The 21,304-nt window shown below is 36.0% G+C and overlaps 3 protein-coding genes across 7 annotated transcripts in view; 2 read left to right on the top strand and 1 right to left on the bottom strand.

The window, feature by feature from the left end:
- Window positions 1-254: 254 nt before the first annotated feature.
- Window positions 255-21,304, top strand: part of LOC106673015 (LYR motif-containing protein 2) — a 31,607-nt gene continuing 10,557 nt past the window's right edge. The window contains exons 1-4 of one of the 5 annotated variants that reach the window (XM_024227248.1): window positions 255-444; window positions 510-650; window positions 1,733-1,813; window positions 7,819-8,731. In XM_024227248.1, coding sequence (XP_024083016.1) covers window positions 370-444; window positions 510-650; window positions 1,733-1,810 — 294 coding nt within the window. In that variant the 5' untranslated portion in view covers window positions 255-369 and the 3' untranslated portion in view covers window positions 1,811-1,813; window positions 7,819-8,731. Of the gene's footprint in view, window positions 445-509; window positions 651-1,732; window positions 1,814-1,889; window positions 2,137-2,991; window positions 3,567-6,792; window positions 6,989-7,818; window positions 8,732-21,304 lie in introns of those variants that run through there. The other 4 variants (XM_014404903.2, XM_014404901.2, XM_014404904.2 and 1 more) reach the window with 4 other exon arrangements.
- On the bottom strand, window positions 1,907-9,548 carry LOC106673002 (cAMP and cAMP-inhibited cGMP 3',5'-cyclic phosphodiesterase 10A-like). The gene is made up of 15 exons (XM_014404886.2): window positions 9,134-9,548; window positions 6,117-6,203; window positions 5,955-6,062; window positions 5,795-5,901; window positions 5,542-5,715; window positions 4,270-4,406; window positions 4,045-4,202; window positions 3,856-3,989; window positions 3,684-3,799; window positions 3,163-3,397; window positions 2,950-3,105; window positions 2,546-2,712; window positions 2,370-2,481; window positions 2,138-2,307; window positions 1,907-2,069 (listed from the first exon to the last, which is right to left on the bottom strand). Exons 1-15 carry the CDS (start codon window positions 9,477-9,479, stop codon window positions 1,940-1,942), a joined length of 2,337 nt encoding a protein of 778 aa, XP_014260372.1. The 5' UTR covers window positions 9,480-9,548; the 3' UTR covers window positions 1,907-1,939.
- The window catches only part of LOC106673654 (protein ANTAGONIST OF LIKE HETEROCHROMATIN PROTEIN 1-like), a 73,828-nt gene continuing 62,636 nt past the window's right edge, over window positions 10,113-21,304 (top strand). Inside the window, exon 1 of the mRNA XM_024227247.1 lies at window positions 10,113-10,218. Coding sequence (XP_024083015.1) covers window positions 10,133-10,218 — 86 coding nt within the window. The 5' untranslated portion in view covers window positions 10,113-10,132. The remainder of the gene's footprint in view (window positions 10,219-21,304) is intronic.

The following is a 21,304-nucleotide window of genomic DNA, read 5'->3' as shown; positions in this document are numbered from 1 at the left end:
ATTTCAAATTTTACCCACCTGTGAGAACAAATTTCCCCCAAAAATTCCTAACTAAAAAATACTTGGACCTCGTAGCACGTTGTGTGGTTTATAAAGCTAAACAATAAAGTATTTGAATACTTTTTTTTAAATTAAAAATTCTCTGCTTCAGTCTAAGCTGCTTCCTAAGTTCATATATATACATTTTATTATTATTCGGAGATTGTGAGATGCGATCTGGTGTGACGTGGGTTTTATAAAAACTTTCTTTATCGTGCCAATGTTTCGATCTTTATTGAGTTCATCATCAGACTCAAAGTGTTTGTTTTCCGCGTAATTGTGTCATTCTTGTGTGTCGTGTTGAGAGTGTATACATTTTATGTGGCGTGTATGTTCTGGTTTTATGTGTGGCGAAACAGACGACACACATTTATTATGACGAAGCCTCCGATGGATCTAAAACAGGTCAGAATTATAATTCTTTTACTCTCTCATTTTATGTTTTTTTAGTAAGTTGTTCTCGTCTTCAGTTCATGCTGCGGCAACGAGTGCTCAAGCTTTACAGGGATATCTTCAGGTCTATAAAAGAGGTACCTTCAAATGAGGACCGAATAGAGCTAAAGAATTGGGCTAGGAATGACTTCAAAGCCAACAAGCACCATACCGATGAGGTATGTAACTTATTATAAGTATAATTAATTAAATAAAGCCTGAATAGGCTAGTATTGTTCTCATTGACTAGTTAGTAGAACATAGTTGTTATGTTAGTAGAACCATCATTTCAACTATTCACTGTAATTTGGTCGTTATCCAATATCAATCACTTTAGTCTGCCTATACTTGCGAAATTAAAAAACAAACATCCCTAGAGGTAGGCAAACCAAATTGATCAATAATGACCAAATTAGTGTACTTTTCCTAGTTTCTTAATTCAATTTGACTTGTTTCTTCTTCTTGAGAAAGATAAGGTCATTGACCTTTTCTAACATTTGTCTATTTCCTTGCTACCTTAGATTATTTTTTAAGTGTTTGATGAATCGACTACTTTTTTACTCAAGAATAATCTGTATAACAGTATGGTCTTGATAAAAAAGCAAATTTGATTACATTCTTTACAATACTTGGCAGTGTTGAGAGTGAGTTGTTCTTCAAAGAAATTTGAAATTGTGTATTAAAAATTGTGTCTTAATTGTGTCCATTTGTTGACATCTTTAGTATCGTTTCGCCCTGATGATGACCTTAAAATAGCTCAAAAGCTTGGCAGTAATGATTGAATTTGCTTTTTCATCAAGACCCTGATTCAGATTATCCTTATGTCTTTATTGAGTTGTTGCTTCATATATGAAGATAATACAGTTGGCCGTTTCTTCCTTATGGCCGTTTTGAAATTTGCCCTTGTTGTGAAGGTGTTAGCTGTTTTTCCAATACCAATCTAAAAATTTATGAACCCTTGGGAGGGGGGCATTATGTAAAAAAAAAGTAAATATGTTGGGTTTGAATTCAATGACCCTGCATTCAAACCCAAGACCTTTTTTTACAGTGATGAACACCATGTGAATACCTTACCATTGTGGCCACTGACCTATTGTTTATTTATTTATTTGTTTTTTGTTGTCATTTTTTTCTTCATTATTCTTTCTTTTCTTTTCTTCTGTATTGTAGCATAAAAAACAGCATCATTTGAACAGATTTTAACGGGTTTTTTTTTAGTATTACTTGGAGCCATTTGGTGTATGGTATACTTTGTTTGCAGGTGGCGATAAAAATGATGATCAAATATGGGGAACGTTGTTTAAAAGAGTTGAAACAGAACTTGTATCTTAGTCGATAAAAGGTACACACATTTATTACTTTTATGATTTATGTATTATTATATTGTGTAAATTTAATTTGAAACAACTTATCGTTAGTTATCCAAGCCAGTAAAAAGTTTTTTGATAGAGTGTATTGGGAATATATTTTACACATTCTTCTTGAGTCTGAGAAAACTTGCTGCTTGCCGTTCTGCAGCAGTTTGAGCATGAGCAGCCATAGCCGCTGCTTGTGCCATCCTCCTGTTTTTCTCTGCCCTCCATGTCTCACAGACAGCACTGTTAAAGATAGAAATTAAAAAAAAAAAAAATAAACCTTAAAAAGACATAGTGTACACAGTTGTCACCTGCTCAATGTGTGGAGGTCCTTAGTCTCAGGAATAATCTCACTCAGGACGAGTGTACATGGGAGCACAACCTCTGAGAGAAAGTGTACTTGGTCTGATGGTATGTCAAGGTAATTGTTCCTGTCCATGACTGCCAATGGTTCTATCCCTATAGCTCGTAGTTTGTCACCCTATACATTTTTAGCAATAAAATGAATATTCAACAACCAAAAATATGTGATGTTTACTTTACTTCTTTGTATAATTCCTTGTACAAATTGAATGTAAGACGTTGAGTAACTTTGAAAGGTTTACATTGTCCAGAGAGATCGCATGATGTCATCATCAGCTTTTTCATTAGTGTTCTAAATGGAATAAAAGTAGAATACATTAGTACAGTTTATTTATTAATTTTTTCATTGGGTTTACTTATGGTCTGCCAGACTCTCGTTGAAGATGCCCTGCTTAAGTAGATCCATAATTGCCATTTTTTTACGGAAGTACAATTTAAGATCTGTTGCCATAATTAGGCTGTGAATCTCATCGCATATATTTTTAAATTCATTCTGGTTTAAATGAGCAAATAGATTGCATTCCTTCAATTAAATTAAAATAATTAGAAAAAAAGAATTATTTATCCATATCCATATCCATTTTTATTTGGATGCTTATAAGCGTACAAATTATTCTGTTTCTAAAAATCATGATGAATATATTTTTAATCATTTTTATTTTCAACATGTTTGTTGATTAAATTTTTGTCTGGTAAAAATAATTATTTAACGTGTAGAAATAATTTACTCTTGAGTTTATATGCGCAATAAATAACTCACACTAATTAGAATCTTAGTGATGTTTGAATGGTGATTTTCCAGAAATGAATCCCGATAGAGAACACTTAGATCGTGTGAGATCTGCCTCATGTAATTGTTTGTAAACCCTGGATGGTCAACATCGTGGCATATCATTGCTATCATCAAAGCTAATTGCTAAAACAGCTGTGAGTAATAACGACAAGTCAGTAGCCAAAAGAAAAATAATTATACCTCAAGATAGGTGAATTTCTGAGCAGCGCTTCTGATTATGCAGAACATACAATGTGTTGCATGAAAAGCATGTTCAAAGTTATGGTAAGGCATATCTCTGTAGCCTTTCTTACACATGAGAATAAAAAAGTGAAAGTTGTCCATCATTGGATCACCTTCAAAAAGATCTTGGAACATCCAATATGAGAAGTCCGTTAGGTTGTCCAGTTCACTTAGAGCTGGATACCACGAAAATCTACAAAATACAATTTAAAAAATTAAATTAAAATAGTTAAAAGTTATTTAAATAGTGTGGCATTGATAAAAGAAGAGAGGATAATATAAAATATTCTTTCACCAAATGTTTATTTTTTATTTACAAATAATTAAGTAAATTTATAAATTAACATTTCATTAAATAAAAATACTGTATCAAACTTTGATTCCACTCCCTATTTTCCCGCAAGAACATATTTCTTCCTTTTCCACTATTTTGATTGCTTACCATTCTCCATAGAATCACAGACAGTAGTGACACTTACGAAATGTAATTTGCTGGAGGCTTCACAAGCGCTCTTGACTTGAAGGCTTCAAGGTCATGAGAGCAAGGCCTTAGATGGTAAATCAGCACACGTTTCTGTCTTTGTACGACTTCTTGCTTCAGGAAAAATTACTGTTCAAGTATTCATAAACTTTTTCTAAACATAAACTTACCATATTGTGCAACTGGCCAGCAATTGCTGCATATAAAAGAGCTGAAGCACAATAAACTGCGGCAGATGTTGCAAGCATTTCATCGTCCTGATTGAAATTCGGTGCACCAATTTTATTTACTACTTTTACAATTCCTGTAAAATCAACTCATTTAATTCATTTAGTGACATGATATTATAAATAAGGTACCAAGTGTTCTTTTGTGTGTCCCCACTGGGACACAAAGTACAGCTCTTAATTGCTCTGAACCTTCTTGGTTGTAGTACTGTTGTATTTGGTTGCCATATATGTTAATTACTTCATGATTTGTTATAACTTGTTTAAAGATCTCGTCAGACAATGCCCAGCTGCAATAAACAATTTCAGTAAATGTTCAATAAAAAAATAGAAATATGTGTTTATTGTCTAACATACGAAATCTTTCTTATTACTCTTACAAGCCGTTGGTTTGTCTTAGACAACTCTTCAAATACTTCAATTTCGAGCTTCCTATCAGCAATCCTAGAGTAGTATATAACTTCTTCTGCTTTTACACAATCCTTCATTGACATCTGAAATGTAAAAAAGTATATCAATATTATACATTGTTTATGTTCATAACTGATTATCACTATTTAAAATAGATCCCACTCTACAATTTAAATTGTAATATCCAGTTGTATCAAATTTTTGTAACTATTTTTATAATCTCAACTCTTGCCTTGTAGAAATTATACCATTTTTGAACAAACAAATTTAGTCCTGTTAAAAGGCAAGGAATGAAAATTAATGTTCAGAAAAAAGTGGAAGGTGCTGTTATTTAAAAAAAAGTCAATTTGTAAGTACGTGGGGTTCGAATACAGTGCTGCTGGATTCAATTCCTCCCGACCGCATCTCACGATATCTGAATAATTACAATATATAAATTATGTAATTATAAATGTAATTACAATGCAGATAAAAATACAATTAGTTGTGTATGTATAAATATAATTATGTGTTCGTAATCTCCCTGTGATGGTGTTTGAAATATAAGCAACGTTAGCCGCTTTATTATAAAATGTAAATTTTTGGGATCAATGAAGATTCTTTTTTTATTTTCCTGTTTATTGTTTATGTTGTTTAAAAACAATAATTTCTTTCAAATCCTGAAAAAGGATATATGTGCTACATTTAAATTTTTCATATTGAAAACTTTGTTATTTAGACTTCATTCCTAAGTGCTTATAAAAGGATCCCCACTTTTAGGACAGAGAGATCAGAACTATTCGATTCTTGCAGGAAAGAATCAAAGTGTAGGGTCATAAAAAAAGTGCAGAAGAAAAGAATAAGCCCAAGTGGACTGCCGAGACTCCATCCTTACTTCCTAAACGTCTGACATATAGGCTTACAGTTTATAAAAAGATAAAATTCCTGTTTTCTTAAATTGAAAAAATTTTGATTGTAGAAAAGAAGTAATATATTTAATTTGTGTTGATTGTTACTATTTTCTTGTAGAATTAATTGATTGTTTTGAAGCCTGGATTAATTTGTATTATAAAAAAGTTGAATCGGTTTGAATTTATGTCCGATCAAGACTTCTGGGGCTGTTGTTTTCTGTTAATTAGGATCCGTGGTTGGGCCCGTGTTGCTCGGATCGAAAAACAAGTGTAACATATGCAATATCAATCAAGAGTATATGTATTTTAATTATTTAAGAACAGTTACCATGCTCATTGAAACAAAATTGTCAACTTCAAGTTTTCCATTTAAAAAACTCTTGAAATATTTCAAAAGCCTCCAGTTATAAGCTTTAATCTGAAGAAGTTGTTGTTTTGCCTGTTTGCGAGTCAATGCAGCTGCCATCCAGGCACCGGTGGCAATGGCATAGTTTAACTCATCCTGGAGGTGAAAAAATATACTTGTGCAAATAATTATTACAAAACTGTACAAAAAACAATGAAACCATAAAAGAAACTACTTTATTAAAAAAACAACCAGAATTTCTTTTGACATATTCAAATACAGCAAGGACTTTCCTGTCTGGTGTAATAGCCGGCACACTTATAACTGAATTTGGTAAAACACCTAAGAAAATGTGGAATGAATATCAATAAAATGTATAAAAATATATTGCCAACCTCTTCTGCCAAGACCCAAAGGGTATTTCTCATTTATCAAGCTTGATTTTGTTAGCATAAGGCACTCTTGTGAGTATGCAACAAATGCTGCTATTATTGTTCCTGGTGCTGAAAAGTTTATTTTTCAAAATGTGATTTATTGATTTCAAACAAATTATTTACCAATAGGCCATCTTGTTGCATAAGAGCGACATTCACTATCGAAATATCTGTATATCTTATTTTCCTCAGTCAAATAAAGGTATGCTTCTGTAATAAATAATTGTTATATTATATTAAAAGTTAGAGGTTTTTAAAATTCCAGTTTCAAGAAATTTTTTTAACAAAAATCAAATCAAATTATTTCTGTCCATTTCATAATTGAAAAATGTTGCACTTGAAAGAAGAAAAATGACAGATTAAAATACAAAAACTGAAAGTAAATTGCACTTTTGCATTTCAATAGATTTGAAAACAAGTTAAATATCAATCAAATATCACTCTTTAGGGTGGTAGTAAAAAAAAAGTATGAGCTAACCACCTGTCGAACTCTGACGAAGTAATGCAGGGCATTACTTTCTAGATAATAAAATTGCAAACTATAAAACAAATGGATCCCAAATGTGACATATTTACTGTACAATAAATTACACCCTTTTCATAATTTATAATAAAGGATAAGGAGGAAATTGAGGTAGTTTGTATACATAGATATTTTTTTATTGTGTACTTATTAAGTTTGGTGATAGTTGTGAAAAAGTATTTATATGAGTGAATGTGTGTGGTACAATAACATCAATAGAGGAATATTAAGTCGACCCTTAATTAGACTAGGTATTGTATGTATATTTGTTTATAGGTGTAAAGGGTGGCGAAGGAATATTGAGTACCTCAGGTTGCAGAGGTTCAAAGAGTAAAGAACTTTTATTGGTTTATTTTATTTTATTTATTTTTTTTTTTTTGTAGTAGTTGTTTGAAGTGAAATTAGTCAAAAAAGTTTATTGTAATGAATTTTTATGTGAAAATACATAGTTTTGAAGTTATTTTGGTTTGAATTTAATTTGTTTGTTATTCCTGCTTTTTGCTATCAGTTTATGGCAGAGGTACAGGTAATGTGATTTATGGATGGGGATAAAGACAAAAGAGGCGGCCACAAGGCCTTCTGAACCTCGATCTGAGTAGATCTATTTTGCTCCCCTGTTTTTATAACTCACTGGCCAGCTTCAGGTTGTAATTAACGACCATAGCCTTGCCAGCAGCTCCTTAGTGTAGGATCTTGCTTGTAGTTTTTCCTATCCTAGTTGCAAGAACTTGCATCTACATAGACCTTCACAGAAGAATATTAGATAGCGGCAGTGTGGAGTGCAGAAGGTCAGCGTAATTCAATACACCAAATGGGGCTAAACAGGATTGACTTCTTTCCCTGGTCTTCTCTCTGCTTGAACGACGTGTTGGAGAGGGTATAAGAATCAGAAATAGAAAGTGTGTATTTTACTATGCACTATATGCAGATGATATTGAATTTATTGCTGATGACGCTCTGTTGCAACTAATGTTTAACTCCTTTAGTGATTATTGTAAAGAATGGGGTATAGAAGTAAATCTAGACAAATCAATGATTATGGTTTGAAAAGAATAGGTAGACCCCTTGAAGAATGAGAAGTAGTTCTTCAATGGGCAGTTAATTGAAACAGTAAAAAACCATAAATATTTGGGTGTTTCTTTAACGCCCTCTTTGAAGTTTGGTACCCATTTAAAAGAAAAATTGGCTTTGGCCAAATTCAGTATAGTGTTTGGCAGAATTTAAATGTCTAACCCTGAAGTGCCTTTTGAATCTAAATACAAAGGTTTTATTCAACATCTGATATAATAATTTGTTACACAGCTCAAGTTTGGGACTCTAAGGAGCTTGAGGATGTGGAACAATTACAAAGATTTTTTGTTAAGAAACTTTAACCTTCCTTGTAACAGTCCAAATTATTTTGTAAATTTAGAACTGAGCAAAAGTAGTATGTTTGAGTAGACAATAAAATGTATTTAACAAGTTTTTAAAATGCCTACCAATAGACTACCTTAATGTATTAGTAAAAACAATAATTAAAAAAAAATTCTTGTTTCGGTAAATGGAAAAATATGTGTAACAAGTTTAATATTGATAACAAGCAATGGAGATTTAAGTACTTATGGAGAACAAATATAATAATTTGTGGTATTGTTCAAACTGAGAAAGTAAATGCACAGTTAAAAGCAAGACATAGGATTTATCATGTTATTTATGATAAATTAAATTACAATGTCGATCGACTGACTGGGGTAGCTGAGCGGTTAGTGTGATACACTGTTGGCTCTTTGACCCAGGATGCATGGATTCAGTTCCCACTGTCCCCCTGGCCGTTGTTTTAATTCGGTATTACATGCCAGTGATGTAAAATTAATCATTAAATCGTGTTAATTATTACAGGCATTTAATTCAGATTAATGTCTATTATGTAAATTGTGCAATCGTAAAGAATTAGAAAACATTAATTAATCATATTATTGCTATTGGTCTAATTTTGAGGCAGTATAGAGTCAAATATTTTTACAAAAGTACTTTAACAGAGAGTGATCTTTGGGATTATGTGTATGGTCAAAATTGGGATCTGTCATGAAAATATTTGAAAGCCTCACTTGATTGTTAATTTTGTACTGTTTTGATTTTTTTTTTTGTAATTTTAAATTTTTTACAATAAGTTTACAGATAGATTTATTTTCTTATGCAACTGAGCTGAAGAGTAACTAAAGCAGATAATATTTTTTCTTTGTATAATTTATATCTACTTTGTATTAATTATTTTGTGAATAAACATTATTAGTACTACTATCGAGTAATCTATCACCCTACTTGAGCGAAAGCTGTATAAATAAAAAAGAATGTATGTTAGAATGAATGAGAGTCAACATGTAGGGTTAAAAATGTAAGCGTTGGGGGCTGAAATGACCTTACTTCGATAGCTCCTTCAGCTTAGCTTTGATGGTGATCGCTTAAGATAAAGTCTGACCACCAAAATACCGGAGTAGATGATTCTTGTGGCCAGCTCAAGTCATATGCTCGGTTCTGCACATATGGGCAGAATCGAGCCTTTATAAATCAATCAAACAATCAAAACGATGCATGGGAAATAAAACCAAAATAATAAGAAATTAAGTTTGTTACTTGCCATCGGCGTTAGTGAACAATTTTATCATGGAGAGCGTTTCATAGAAAGCTTTGTGAAGCCCTTCTAAACTGCATTCATACTTCCTGTAATCTTGGATATGGAGATCCTTCAAATAGTTAGATCTAGGTTTTTCAAGCTTTTTAAGAGGCTTTAAGTACTTGCACCCTTGGTTAAAAAAGTGTTCCATGATCCTTTCTCTGTAGGCCGGCTCCTTTTCAATGAGCGGTAGGACCAGCTCGGAACATCGCTCCTCCATTACCATCTCCATCACAAGCCTCCGCTTGGCCTTTTCCTCAACAGACAAAATTGTCTTATTCTTCATTTTCCGCTTTGATGATTTACTCATATTCAAAATACTCTGTTGTTCAGTTTTAAAGGTAATATTTGCAACTTCTACATCAACTCATAAAAAAACATTACATATGCTTAATTTTTTGTGTGATAATTTTTGTATTAAGTTGCAAACATTCCAATCAATCATCAATATATGTAATATTTGACATACATAATCAAAAATAAACAATGTATTTTGCAGAACGAAGGATTTTTTTATTTTTGACATAATTTTTTAATCTTAGAACTTAAACTAAACCATTGAGCAGTAAAGATGGAACAAACACCTTTTATCAACCACGAACACACCAGCTGTTCGTTTTTTTGATAGAAAAATGTTCTCGCCGTTTACGCGCGATGATTTTCTGTGACGTTTTGCCATCTTAAATCTTATTTGCTCCCCACTCCGGTTTTCTTTCCCTTTCTTCCATGAGTTTTTAGTTCCGATTTTGCAAACAGTAACGTATGGAAAACAGTATTCGTTTTGCTCTCAGTATTAGGTGGTCGTTTTTTCTTCGGTCAGACCCGCGTGGTTCTTGTGGTTCCGACGTATATGTTTTGTTTCGAAATAGCTTCCATCTCGTAACTCTGAAGTTTTCCTTGCCTCCAGTTTCTATATCGTTATTTGTATCCTTTTACTTCCGCGAATAACTAACGAAACAATAAATGCGAGAAAAGTACCGTGAGTGCCTAGTCAGGATATCCGTTCGACTCATATTTCATCACTCCCGGGCTCGGACGGAGCCCTCAAGGTAGGCCAGGTCTGGTTAAATTTACGTCTTCCCTTTGACCAAAGCGTAGGGTGCATTTTAGCCTACCACAGCTCTCCGTGGCGGTCCTTGTGCCGATCGAGGCGGGAGACGGCGCAGCCTCCCCAAACTTCGTGAGATGCGGTCTAGTGTGACGTAGGTTTAGAAAACATTTTCTTTATCGTACACGTTCCATCTTTATTGAGATCATCTTCAGGGCCTGGCATTTATAAACGTGTTGATATATAGTGAGATATTGTTTTTTTGTTTATATACGTTGGATTTTGAATGATGAAGCAGGGATAAAAATCCATCTTTCCACGAGGAGTCGGCTTCTTGGAGGTGGAAGGTCGACACACTGCAATGACATATCTACACAGAAAACAAACACTTCCAGTGAATACAAATATGTACTTTGATTGCATCTAAAATTTCTGTCATTGTATAAATTTATTTTTTCTCATCTTACATGTAAATTAAGTAATCGCTTGAAGAAGACTTTTTAAAAAAAGGAGAGACTTTATTGTCAAAACTGTACAATCTTTAATTTTAAACCGACAGAGTGACGGGCGTAAGGCTATCGCAAGAGTAAGGCAAGGGTATTTGGGGATTAGGGTTTTTATACTAGTTTTAAGAGGTGGTCATTAAGATGATTGGCGGCCGTCTGGTCCCGCCAGACATTGTTGACGTGTTGGTCTGAGGGGCGTTTGGTTATTCCGTACCTCCTCCGTCCCTATGTTCGAAGCTCCTGCGAGAAAAAAGGCAGTCCTGTAGAAACAGACGCAGGTGTCGACTACAGGCTCCACTTCTTGATGAGGGTCTTCTTTATGGTGACAGCGAAAATAAACTTAAAATGAAGAATATTGACAAAATGCCCATACAAATTATAACATGAACATAAATTATTGAAAATGTCGAGGGAACATCTTCTAATAGTTCTAATGGTTGCATTTTTACATTGAGCTTATGCAAATCTTCAAAAGATATATTAGCTTTCGCCACTCTGAACACGTCGGTTTGTGAATACATAACTTTGGATTCCTTAAATATTGGTACAATTTGTTTATTTAACAATATTTCATTTTTATCTAATTTAATTAAACTAGTATTAGATATAAATATTGTAATTTTTTTTTTTTTACGAGGGTTCGCAACAGCAGAGGTCATATAAACCCTCAGGGTACCGGTGTTTTTGAAAAAAAAACTCATTTGTAAGTATGGTCGGGTTCGAATGCAGGGCCGCTGGATTCGAACCCGGTACCTTTACCTTACGTTTTGTCAATATTTTTCATTTTAAGTTTATTTTCACTGTCACCATAGTGATGAGCGCCGTGTCAAAGACTAAACCTTGCGGCCACCGACGCCCCCCAATATTGTATTATTCACATTATTTCTTTTAATTACAATTGTTTTAGTTTTAAAAGCTAAATAATAATCTATAAATGGTACATATTTAATAAATGATGTGCTCGATATATAGACATATTTACAACCGAAAAGATTTTCATTTGCAATAATTTGTTTAATACAATTATTATTAATTTTTGATATGTTGCTACAATAATTTTGATTACTTACATCTAAACAAGTAGCAGTAAATAGGTCATCCTTCGCTTTAAGGATTAAAGATGGGTATGTATATACTGTTGTTAGATGATCCTTTTTATTTACAGGATAGGACAATAGGAAGTATGTCTCAAGGGTGGAACTTTTTAAAGGCACGTCGACAAAATAATAAAGTTCATTATTTATAAAAGAACAATGTACTTTGGTCAATTGCCAGAGTGTACCAAGACATGGCGATACAAATGTAATATTTCTTGTATTTCTCAGTGATTCAAGATCATCATACGTTAGGATTGAAGGATGTAATGTTTTAAGCTTACAGAATTCTATAGAATTTTCGACATCATTAATTTTGTTTTCTAACAATATTAGATTTACAAATATAGAATTATAAATTTTGTTTATTTCTAATTGGGTTAGTATAGGATTTGTCAATGGTTTTATTTTTCTATTATTGTCTTGTATTGTCTGAATGTCATGATTAAATTGTCAATTAATTTTTTGTTAATAGCCATCTGATTTTCAACATTATGCTGCAAATGGAAAGAATTACTTTGGATGGCGTTTATCGCTTTGTCGTAGCGTTCTTTGTCGTCGGAGTCCATATTTCCGGTAATCCAAGATATTGCTTTTCCTAAACCATTAATGAGCCCTCGTTTTGACCTTTTAGTTTTAGTTTCATCGTTAATTAGATGATCAAATTTCTTTTTTGTGTATTGATATAGTGCCAAAAGTGAGTCTGAGATTCATTCAATTTGTGATTTATTGAGTCTCGTGTATATTTTAATTAATTTTTTATTACATCTATGTCAATTACGTGTATGAATGTATGTAGTTATCTATTATGTGTGCCTGTGGTAGTCGAATAGCGACAATACCAGGTCCATTCGTCAGGTCAGTTATTTCGACTGGTCTGGCTCGATTCGCTAAATTCAGGAGAATCAGTGTGAGTAACGTCGTCCTCATCTGTAACAGATACTGGGTTTCCTGAAAATTTTCGTGGTCTCTTGATAAGATTGGGACGTATTTTACATTGTTTCCTTTAAGATCATCATCAGGTGGCTAGTTTTGTATCGGGAGAATAAATTCCTTTTTTATTTTCCTTCCTTCCTAAATTCCTTTCCTCTTTTCTCCTTCGGGAATTGATATATTTTCCCGGGTTTGGTTTAACTTATATGTTCTATTTTCTTTTTCATTTTCGATTTGTTTTTTAATAACTTTAGCTACAAGTTCTCTGTTATCGTGATATTATTTGACTGTTTGTTCTAGGATTACATCTTCTGCATATGAATTTTGGCTTGGACCAAAAGTAATTTCATTAGGAGACATTTTTATGTTTGAACTCATAGAATTGTTATAAGCAATTAAAGACAGTCTTAGAGTTTTGATTAAAGGGTAAATTTTTTTCGTGTTTTATAATGTTCATTATTTCCGTTAATGATGAGTGTGCTTTATTTATAAGACCGTTTGAATCTGAATGGTTTGGTGTGGTGAAGTGTGTTTCTACTTTATTATGTTTAAGAAAATTTTCGACTAATCTGTTTTTAAACTTTGTGCCGTTGTCAAATTGGATATCTTTGGGCTGGGAAAGGTAGTAAAATACTGCTCTAAGCAATTGATTATTTCATTAGCATTAGCTGCTCTTATTACGTATGCAAAGAGTTTTTTTGAGAAACAATCTATTAATGTGAATATTAATTTACCATCATAACGCAAGACATCACCTTGAAGTTTTTCAAAGGGTTTATTAGGTGTAGGTGTGATTCTGTATACTTGTTTTATAGGCAGCCAGCCTGTAGTGTTTTATTTCTTTACATAGGGAACAGTTATTAACTATTTTCGTTATTTCTTCTAACATTTTTGGCCAGTAATTTCTTTTTGATATATTTTGGTAAACTTCATGTATCCTCTTATGTGCTAATTTTTTTCCCCATGTTTTAAGTTTTCTCAATGTGATAATTTAAGATGATCTCGCGTTCAGAGGATTCGATATCTATATATTTTTTTTAAGTATCTTTTAATTTTTATAGAGGGAAATTTTTGTTTTATGATATCGGAGAAATGATTAAATATTTGGTCATAAATTTTTTCATCTATAGAGTTTTCAATTACTGGAGGACAGTATACGCCGTAAGTTTTGTTTGGTTGAATTCCAGGCAATTTTATATATATATATTCTTCAATATCCGTCTGGCCTTCTTTGTTTTACTGTTCCTAGGCCGTTGCCGGCTCTTTACAGTATCTTTGGCTTTATTTTTGTTTGGCTTTTTTATTTAAGACGGAAGCGGTCGAACTTGGGGGGTCAGAGAGAGAGAATGTGTGAAGAAAAAAACGACTAATAAAATAATATTAATAATTAAAATAATGTCAAATAATAAATTAAAATTAATTAGTAAAATAAGAAATTCTAATTTTAAAATAAATAGTAAATAAATAAGTTAACTAATAAAACAAATAATAAAATAAAAAGACACATTCCTCTCCCCTCTCCTGTTCTTCTTGTTCTCTTTGTCTTGTTTTCTCTTTGTTCTCTTTTTAAACGGTCGCATCTCCATTCCACCTGCCGAGCTCTTCGTCACATTTATTAGTGTCCGGGATGGGCCTCGCGGAGGCGGCTCGTAGGGATGTAATGATTCAGGTGGAGGAGGCATCTACATTCTTGGTTGCTTATAGTTGTTTTCTTTTCCTGTCAGCTTCATTTTTTTCTTCATTTTCTTCTTTTGTAAACTCACACATACACTAACACAAACACTAACACACACGCGCGCGCGCGAAAACACTCCGACACAAACTCTTTGAAAAAATAAGGGGATCCGATTTATAGTTAGGCTGGCCATCCTTTTTGCCTCATGATGGCTTTCCAGAATTTTTCTATTGCCTTGTAACCTGCTGGGTTTGATATTACACGGCGTACAGTGTCCATGGTAGCATATTCAACATTGATTTCATAGATCTACCTCATCCGAGGGACCGTGTACATTTCACACTCTATGTTCGACTGTCTCCGGCATGCCGCACTCGCACAATGGACTATCTTTTAGACCAAAACTGTGCAGTTTGGCCGAGAAGTCCCCGTGCCCAGTCAACAGCTGGGACATGTAATGGTCCGTCTTAAGATGGGTCATGCCCATGCGACTCTCCACACTGCTAAGTAGCCCGTATGTGTGTCTTCCTTTCGTTGACGTTTCCCATCGTCTTTGCCATTCGTTCGTTACCCATAAAGCAGTTTCTTCTTTCGACTGGACCGGTATGCATGGCTGGTAACCGTTGGCGAGTTCCCAAGCAGCACACGCTGCTTTCGCCTGCAAGTCCAGCGGGGGTCGCCCGGCTATCACATTTAAGGCTTCCGTAGACACCGTGCGGTACGCCTGCGTGACGGCCAGCAAGGCCGCTCGCTGCGCACTGCAAAGCTTCGCCCACTCGGCTCTTTTTAGACTTCTTGCCCACGCGCGGGCGGCGTAAAGTAGGACCGATTGGCATAAAGCCGAGTAGTACGTCTGCCTCGTCTTCCAACTTACGCCCCACGCTGCTCCACTCATGGCCCTAATCGCCGCAATCCGTGCCGGCATCTTTTCTCGAGCGAGGCTGGCGTTTACTCCGAATCGCAGACCCGCCGTCATTTTTATTCCAAGGTACTTTAAATCTCGTGGGGCTTTGATTGTTCTGCCGTTTATCCTGATCACCGGCGGGGACCGTATGTTCAGGGAAACTTTCAGGAGCATTAGCTCCGTTTTTTCAGGGGCCAGTTGCAATTTCATTCTTTTGCACCAGTTTTCAAGCACAGTCACAGCAAGTGCGCCCTTTTCCTCTATTTGTGCTTTCGTTTCTGTCTGACTGCCAGGTCATCGACGTAGGCGACAGGCGTAAGACCTGCTCCGCTTAGGTTGACTAGTGCGCCATCAAAGAGGATCGCCCATAGATATGGTCCAAGCACTGATCCCTGGGGGATTCCCTTTTGAACAGCTCTTCTACAGTCACTGCTATAATCACTCAAGGTAACTGTGCGCCCGCTCAGGTAGCTGGCTACTAGTGCGCGTAGGTCTGATTCGACACCTAGGTGAGCCAGGCAATCCAGGACCGCAGGCCACCACATGCGATCAAATGCCTTTTTTACATCAAAAAAGACGCCGGCAACATATCTAGCCCTCGACGTCGCTGTCAGTTCCATAATGTGTCGTATGGCGTGGGTGGTGCTACGCCCAGGCATTCCGCCGTATTGTCCTTGAAGGAGACGCATGTCAATTGCTGTACGTAGTCTCATCAGGATTAATTGTTCCAGGGTCTTACCTAGCACTGGGAGGAGCGAAATCATTCTGTAAGAGGACGGTTGATCCGCGGGTCTGCCGGTCTTCAGGAAGGCGCAAACACGGGCTTTTTTCCACATTACTGGGAAATATCCCGCGTTGAGGCAATCCACCGAAAGCTGGTGTAGATACGGTGTTACGGCCTCTTCGCAAGCCTTGACTACAGCCACTTCAACTCTATCCATTCCTGGAGCACGGCCAGTTCTCAGCTTGCAAATTGCGCTGGAGACCTCTTCTAATGTCCATGGAGTGGTTGTGCCATGTATTGCAGTTGTGTCTGTTCTATCCCTTATAGCCGTATGCTCCGGCAAATCACTTTCCATGTCATCGGGCAGGAAGGCCTCCTCCAGTAGTGCTAGCCCAGCGGCCTATCACCTCGCCTATCTGATCGGGCATCTCCCCACGCCGGGCTGTGTGCATTGAAATCCCCTCCTACTACGAAATTTTTTCCCGTGTATTTCCGAAGGAGATTTCTGATTTGTGCCATATCTTCGTCCATGTCCCGCGACCGACAGCAGTAAATGGATATTACAAGGAGTTCCTCACCTGCCCATTCAATGAGGCAACATGCCATATCGTCGTTACTCTCCGGCAATAGGATGGCGTTAATATTTTTGTTCAAAATGTACACAGCCGCCCTGGGACGCACTGCACTTTGCGAGCGCACTACTCGAGCAGCTAGTCCCATCGCTGTGTCAATTCCTTTCTTCCATGGCTCTTGCGCTAGAACAATATCTATCCTTTGTTCGAAAGCAAGGACCCGGGCCTCATCGCTTACTGTACGAGAGCCATGGAAATTAAGCTGCGCTATCTTTAGGGCATTTTTATTCGATGTTAGCATTGGTGTCATAAAACATTTTCTCTGCTAAAACCTGCGTGTCGCTATTCGGTGCCACATCAACATTTATGTCCGTGTGGCAGGCCGACGTGTTACGCTGTTCTTGGGCGATGGACAGAGTTGAGACCATATCTCCGTAGTCAGTGCTGCTCTTTACTTTAATGACCGCCCTAATGTGTGCCTGACATTCTTTCGAGCCAGGCACGTGCGCAGCATTACTGCCCAAGCGAATGCAATTCGCACATTTGACATTTTCTTCTTTGCAGGATCTTGTGTCGTGGGATTGAGCACATCGACCACAAGTTGATTCCTGCTTAGGGCATACAGAAGCAATGTGGCCGTATGCCTGACATTTGTAGCATCTGGTGATGTGTACATAATCACGGGCTGGGCACGACTGGTAATCCAGATATACCTTTTTGTTTTTTATTATAGCTTGATGTAGCTTTGGAGAGACCTCTACCACCCACGATACGTAAGGGTTAGATCCTCGCTGGCCTTTGCCATACCGTAACGTATACAGAGGCCTTATATCCTGACTTTCGGGCTCAATAGGATTATTGGCTAAAAGTTCGTCTTTCAGCTCACTAGCCCTAAGCTGAGACGAAACCCTGGTGATCAGAATGCGTGGGTTTCTTTTACTTATTTCGTGAGGCTTCATTTGTGTTCCTTCAAACGCCTGTATAACCGCAGATCTGGTTGAGTCTGAATTCACCATTATGGCAACGCCCCCTCGGCAGTTGGTCTAAGCCGTTCCACACGTATTTTGGTTAGCCTAGGGTTTAACGCTGTTTTTACCATATTTACTAGGGCAGCAGACTCTACCCCATCCAGTGGATCCACTATGATGACTTTCTTATTAGCTTGCTTAGCCCTGATTATCTCTCTTCCTTCATGTTTTTATCAGTGGCTTTAGGTTTTATCAGGGGGTTAACCCCACCACTTTTATTGCCGCCGGTCTTACGTCCAGTTAAGGGCTCCGGGCGAGCAACTTCCCCCTTCGCATTTTTCCTGGAGACCACAGTACTCCAGGACACTGCTGCTGATGTATTCTGATCCATACCGTCATTACGCATCACTACACTATCAACACCAGTTTCTGCCTGTTGCGGCTGCACCTGCTGTACAACATTATCTCTCTTGGCCTTTGGTGATGATCGTTTGACGGCCTTTCCAGAGTTAAGCAAGGTTGCGACTCTGGAGATTTCATCAGTCATCCTATTAAAGGATGGGGCCAAAGCTGCAGTAATCATTGAAGATACGTTGATATCAGCAGCAGATTGGTGAGCATTGGTGATACATGCTTGCTGTATTATGCTCAGCAATTTATCAGTTCTTTCCCCAATAAACTGTGCCGCTGGTTTAGGGCATTTGTTTTTGGGGTCAAGTAAGTAACGTGAAATTTGGGTGCACAGTTCATGTGCCTCTTGGCAAATTTTCCCGTGTTTGTTTTCTTGTACCTCCGTCATCATAGTAGATTGACAGATTGTTTCATTATCTGTTGTATTTTCCATTGTTATATTTAGGTTCTCGTTGGCAGATGCTATTCAAAAATTCCAGTGGGGGTTAAAGGGGTAAGATGTCAGATGCTAAAGATGTCACAAATGAAAAATACATATGTCCCAAAGGGGATTCCTATTTAAATGAAGAAAGTGAATAAAGCATTAAAGGTGGGAAATGAAGAGACAAGAGATGCCAGAAGAAAGATGCACAAGAAGGTGAAGAATTGAAAGGAGGGGAAGGGGAGGGATCAAAGAGTGAAGAACTGAGAGAAGAGTATGGGAGTGACAAGTGATGTCAAGGGGATATGGACGAAGAAGAGAAGATTACAGAAGACGGAAATAGGAGGGAAACCAGATGAATGAAGTAAGGTTGAAGGGAGGTTGAAAGAATGAGTAGAAAGAGAAGGGGAGGGGTGAAAGATGACAAAGGGGGTGTTACTTTGAAGTACGAGGGTGAAGAATTCAATAGGATGCAACGTATGACAGAAAAAGGTAAATTGAACAATAAGTGAAGAGAAGGATTGAGCGGGGAAGGGTAGGATGACAAAAGATGTCAGGAAGATGAGGAAGTAATTGGATGCCACGTACAGTGGGAATCAGTAGGCTGAGGAATGTGTGAAGAATAAGAGTGAGCGGAGAAGGGGAGGATGACAAGAGATGTTAGAAATGTTAGGTGAAGAGTAAAGAATATTAAAATGACATATACAAGGTTCCAAGAACAGTAGTAATGAAGAATGAAGAAGAGGATAAAGCGGTGAAGGGGAGGGAAATGAGATGCCAAAGAAATGTGTTAGAAACTGAAGAATGTAAAGGAGGAGAAGGGGAGGGTTAAAAGATGCCAGTAGAAGAAGAATGATGCTTTAACTTCGCCGAGGGAAATGTAGGCCTCTGAGGTTGGCTAGCCAGTAGGCGTCAACCACGTGCTCAATTACGCGTATTATTAATTAGCAATAACTTTCGCTTACCTTAACCAATTTTCACATACGATAGCTCGTTTGAAAGCTGGTGATGAGCCGAATCTGATGGAATCATTCGTTGGCTAAATTTCTTACTTCAAACGCTCGAAACAACTGACGTTCACAGAGCACCTGTAGAGACGTCCGGACTCGATGAAAGCTCGATGCCAACTATATTCTTCAATATCTTTGGAATACGGGTATTGTGTATACCAATGATACCTATTTTTATTAAATAGCCTTTCTAGAATTTTATTATTTTTTGGGTTTCCCCTGGTAATAATTATTTAATATTTTTCTACATTGATGCATTTAGTTTTATCTTCTACTATAAATATCTTGTCATTGGAGGATTCTTGGAGTGTTGGGTCTATTAGTTCGTTAAATGCCTTATCAAGTTCGTCTACTAGTTCGTCAATATCGGAAGGCGGAGGTGCGGATAGGAATAGCTATTCAAATATTAACTGTAGGGGAATAGACAAAACACAAGAATAAACGGAAAATACTCTTTTTATTGCGACAATAAAATTATTTCGAGTTGAGTAATGAAAATAAAATGAGAAAGGGAACATAAATTCGAAATAAATGAAAAGTTATAAATTAAAATGTTCTCACAACTTAAAAACTGACGGAGCTCCGTATCAACAAAATACAACTAAAATTTTACTTCTTTTAAAATATAAATCAAATCAATTTCGAGGGTCAAAATAACAAATTCGGGGTGTTGACGGACGGAGGCTGTCAGTTATATGTTTGGAACACCAAAGGCCGTTTTTAAAAAGATTTATTTTACTTTAAAACATATAAAGAAGATTACAAGACAGAAAAAGGCGAGAGAATCGTCAGAAGTCGTACGCCTGAAGAACGGGGAGAGAATACGCGCCGTTTGAGATAAGCGCTAGGTTTATATGAAGTCGTAATGCAGAATCAGCTGGGGCAATTCCTTCAACTCTTAACTCCTCCATCCCCAAGATTGAAGCTGTCCTCAGCTTGCAGAAATTTTTGGCAATTCATCAGAGGCTGGTACTGTAGGACGAATGGCCATTTCCTCGAGTGAAGATTTTTTCCATAAGATCCTACTACATTTACAAAATAATTTCTTATTGATAAAATACTTATAACATAGCAAGAATAACAATATTATTATTATTGTTGACATCAATATTGTTGTATAATTGTTAGTATTTTCTTCCAATTCCTCTAAGGGTTCTATATTCATGTTAGCCTTATGAATTTGCTCAAAAGTAAAATTAGTATAGTGTTTGATTGAAGGAAGTTCTGATGGAATCATCACTTCACTTTCCCAATAAGTGTATGGTTGTACAAAATTTAACAATATTTCTGACTTATTAAGAGCTAACAGTTGCGTAAACTTTGGATATACAGTTATGTTTACATGATTAACATTAATAATAGTTTTGCTTATATTATACATTAGAAATTTATTAACTATTGGTATATATTTAATAAAAGATTTGACATAGTTTATAACTAAATGTTTACAAGTAGATAATTCTCTATCATCTAATAATTCACTAATACATTTATTTGCAATTTTAACAACATTTTTACAATAATATTTTTTATTTATTAAAGTGCAGTTACCTGTGAGTAGTTCATTATATCTCAGGACAAAGGAGGGATACTCATGTATAGTNGGGAGTAAAGGGTGTTGGTAATGTCTTATCTTGTGAGTCGGTGCAAGGGGGAAAGCTTTTGAAATAAAATATTTATGAATAATTGGAATAAGGGATATTACACTCCTCCCATCACGGTGAAAAAAAAAATTAACAATAAAATTTGTTAATTTTTTTTCTCTTTACATTAAAATTTGTTAATTTTTTTTTTTTTATAAGCAATAATAAAGTATGAGTATGAATAAGATAATTACAATAATAGTAGTAAGCCCCCCAGATCATATTC

This window comes from Cimex lectularius, unplaced genomic scaffold, assembly GCF_000648675.2.
Source record: "Cimex lectularius strain Harlan isolate CLEC.00 unplaced genomic scaffold, Clec_2.1 scaffold224, whole genome shotgun sequence".
Taxonomy (NCBI): domain Eukaryota; kingdom Metazoa; phylum Arthropoda; class Insecta; order Hemiptera; family Cimicidae; genus Cimex; species Cimex lectularius.
This window is presented reverse-complemented; position numbering and strand designations above follow the sequence as displayed.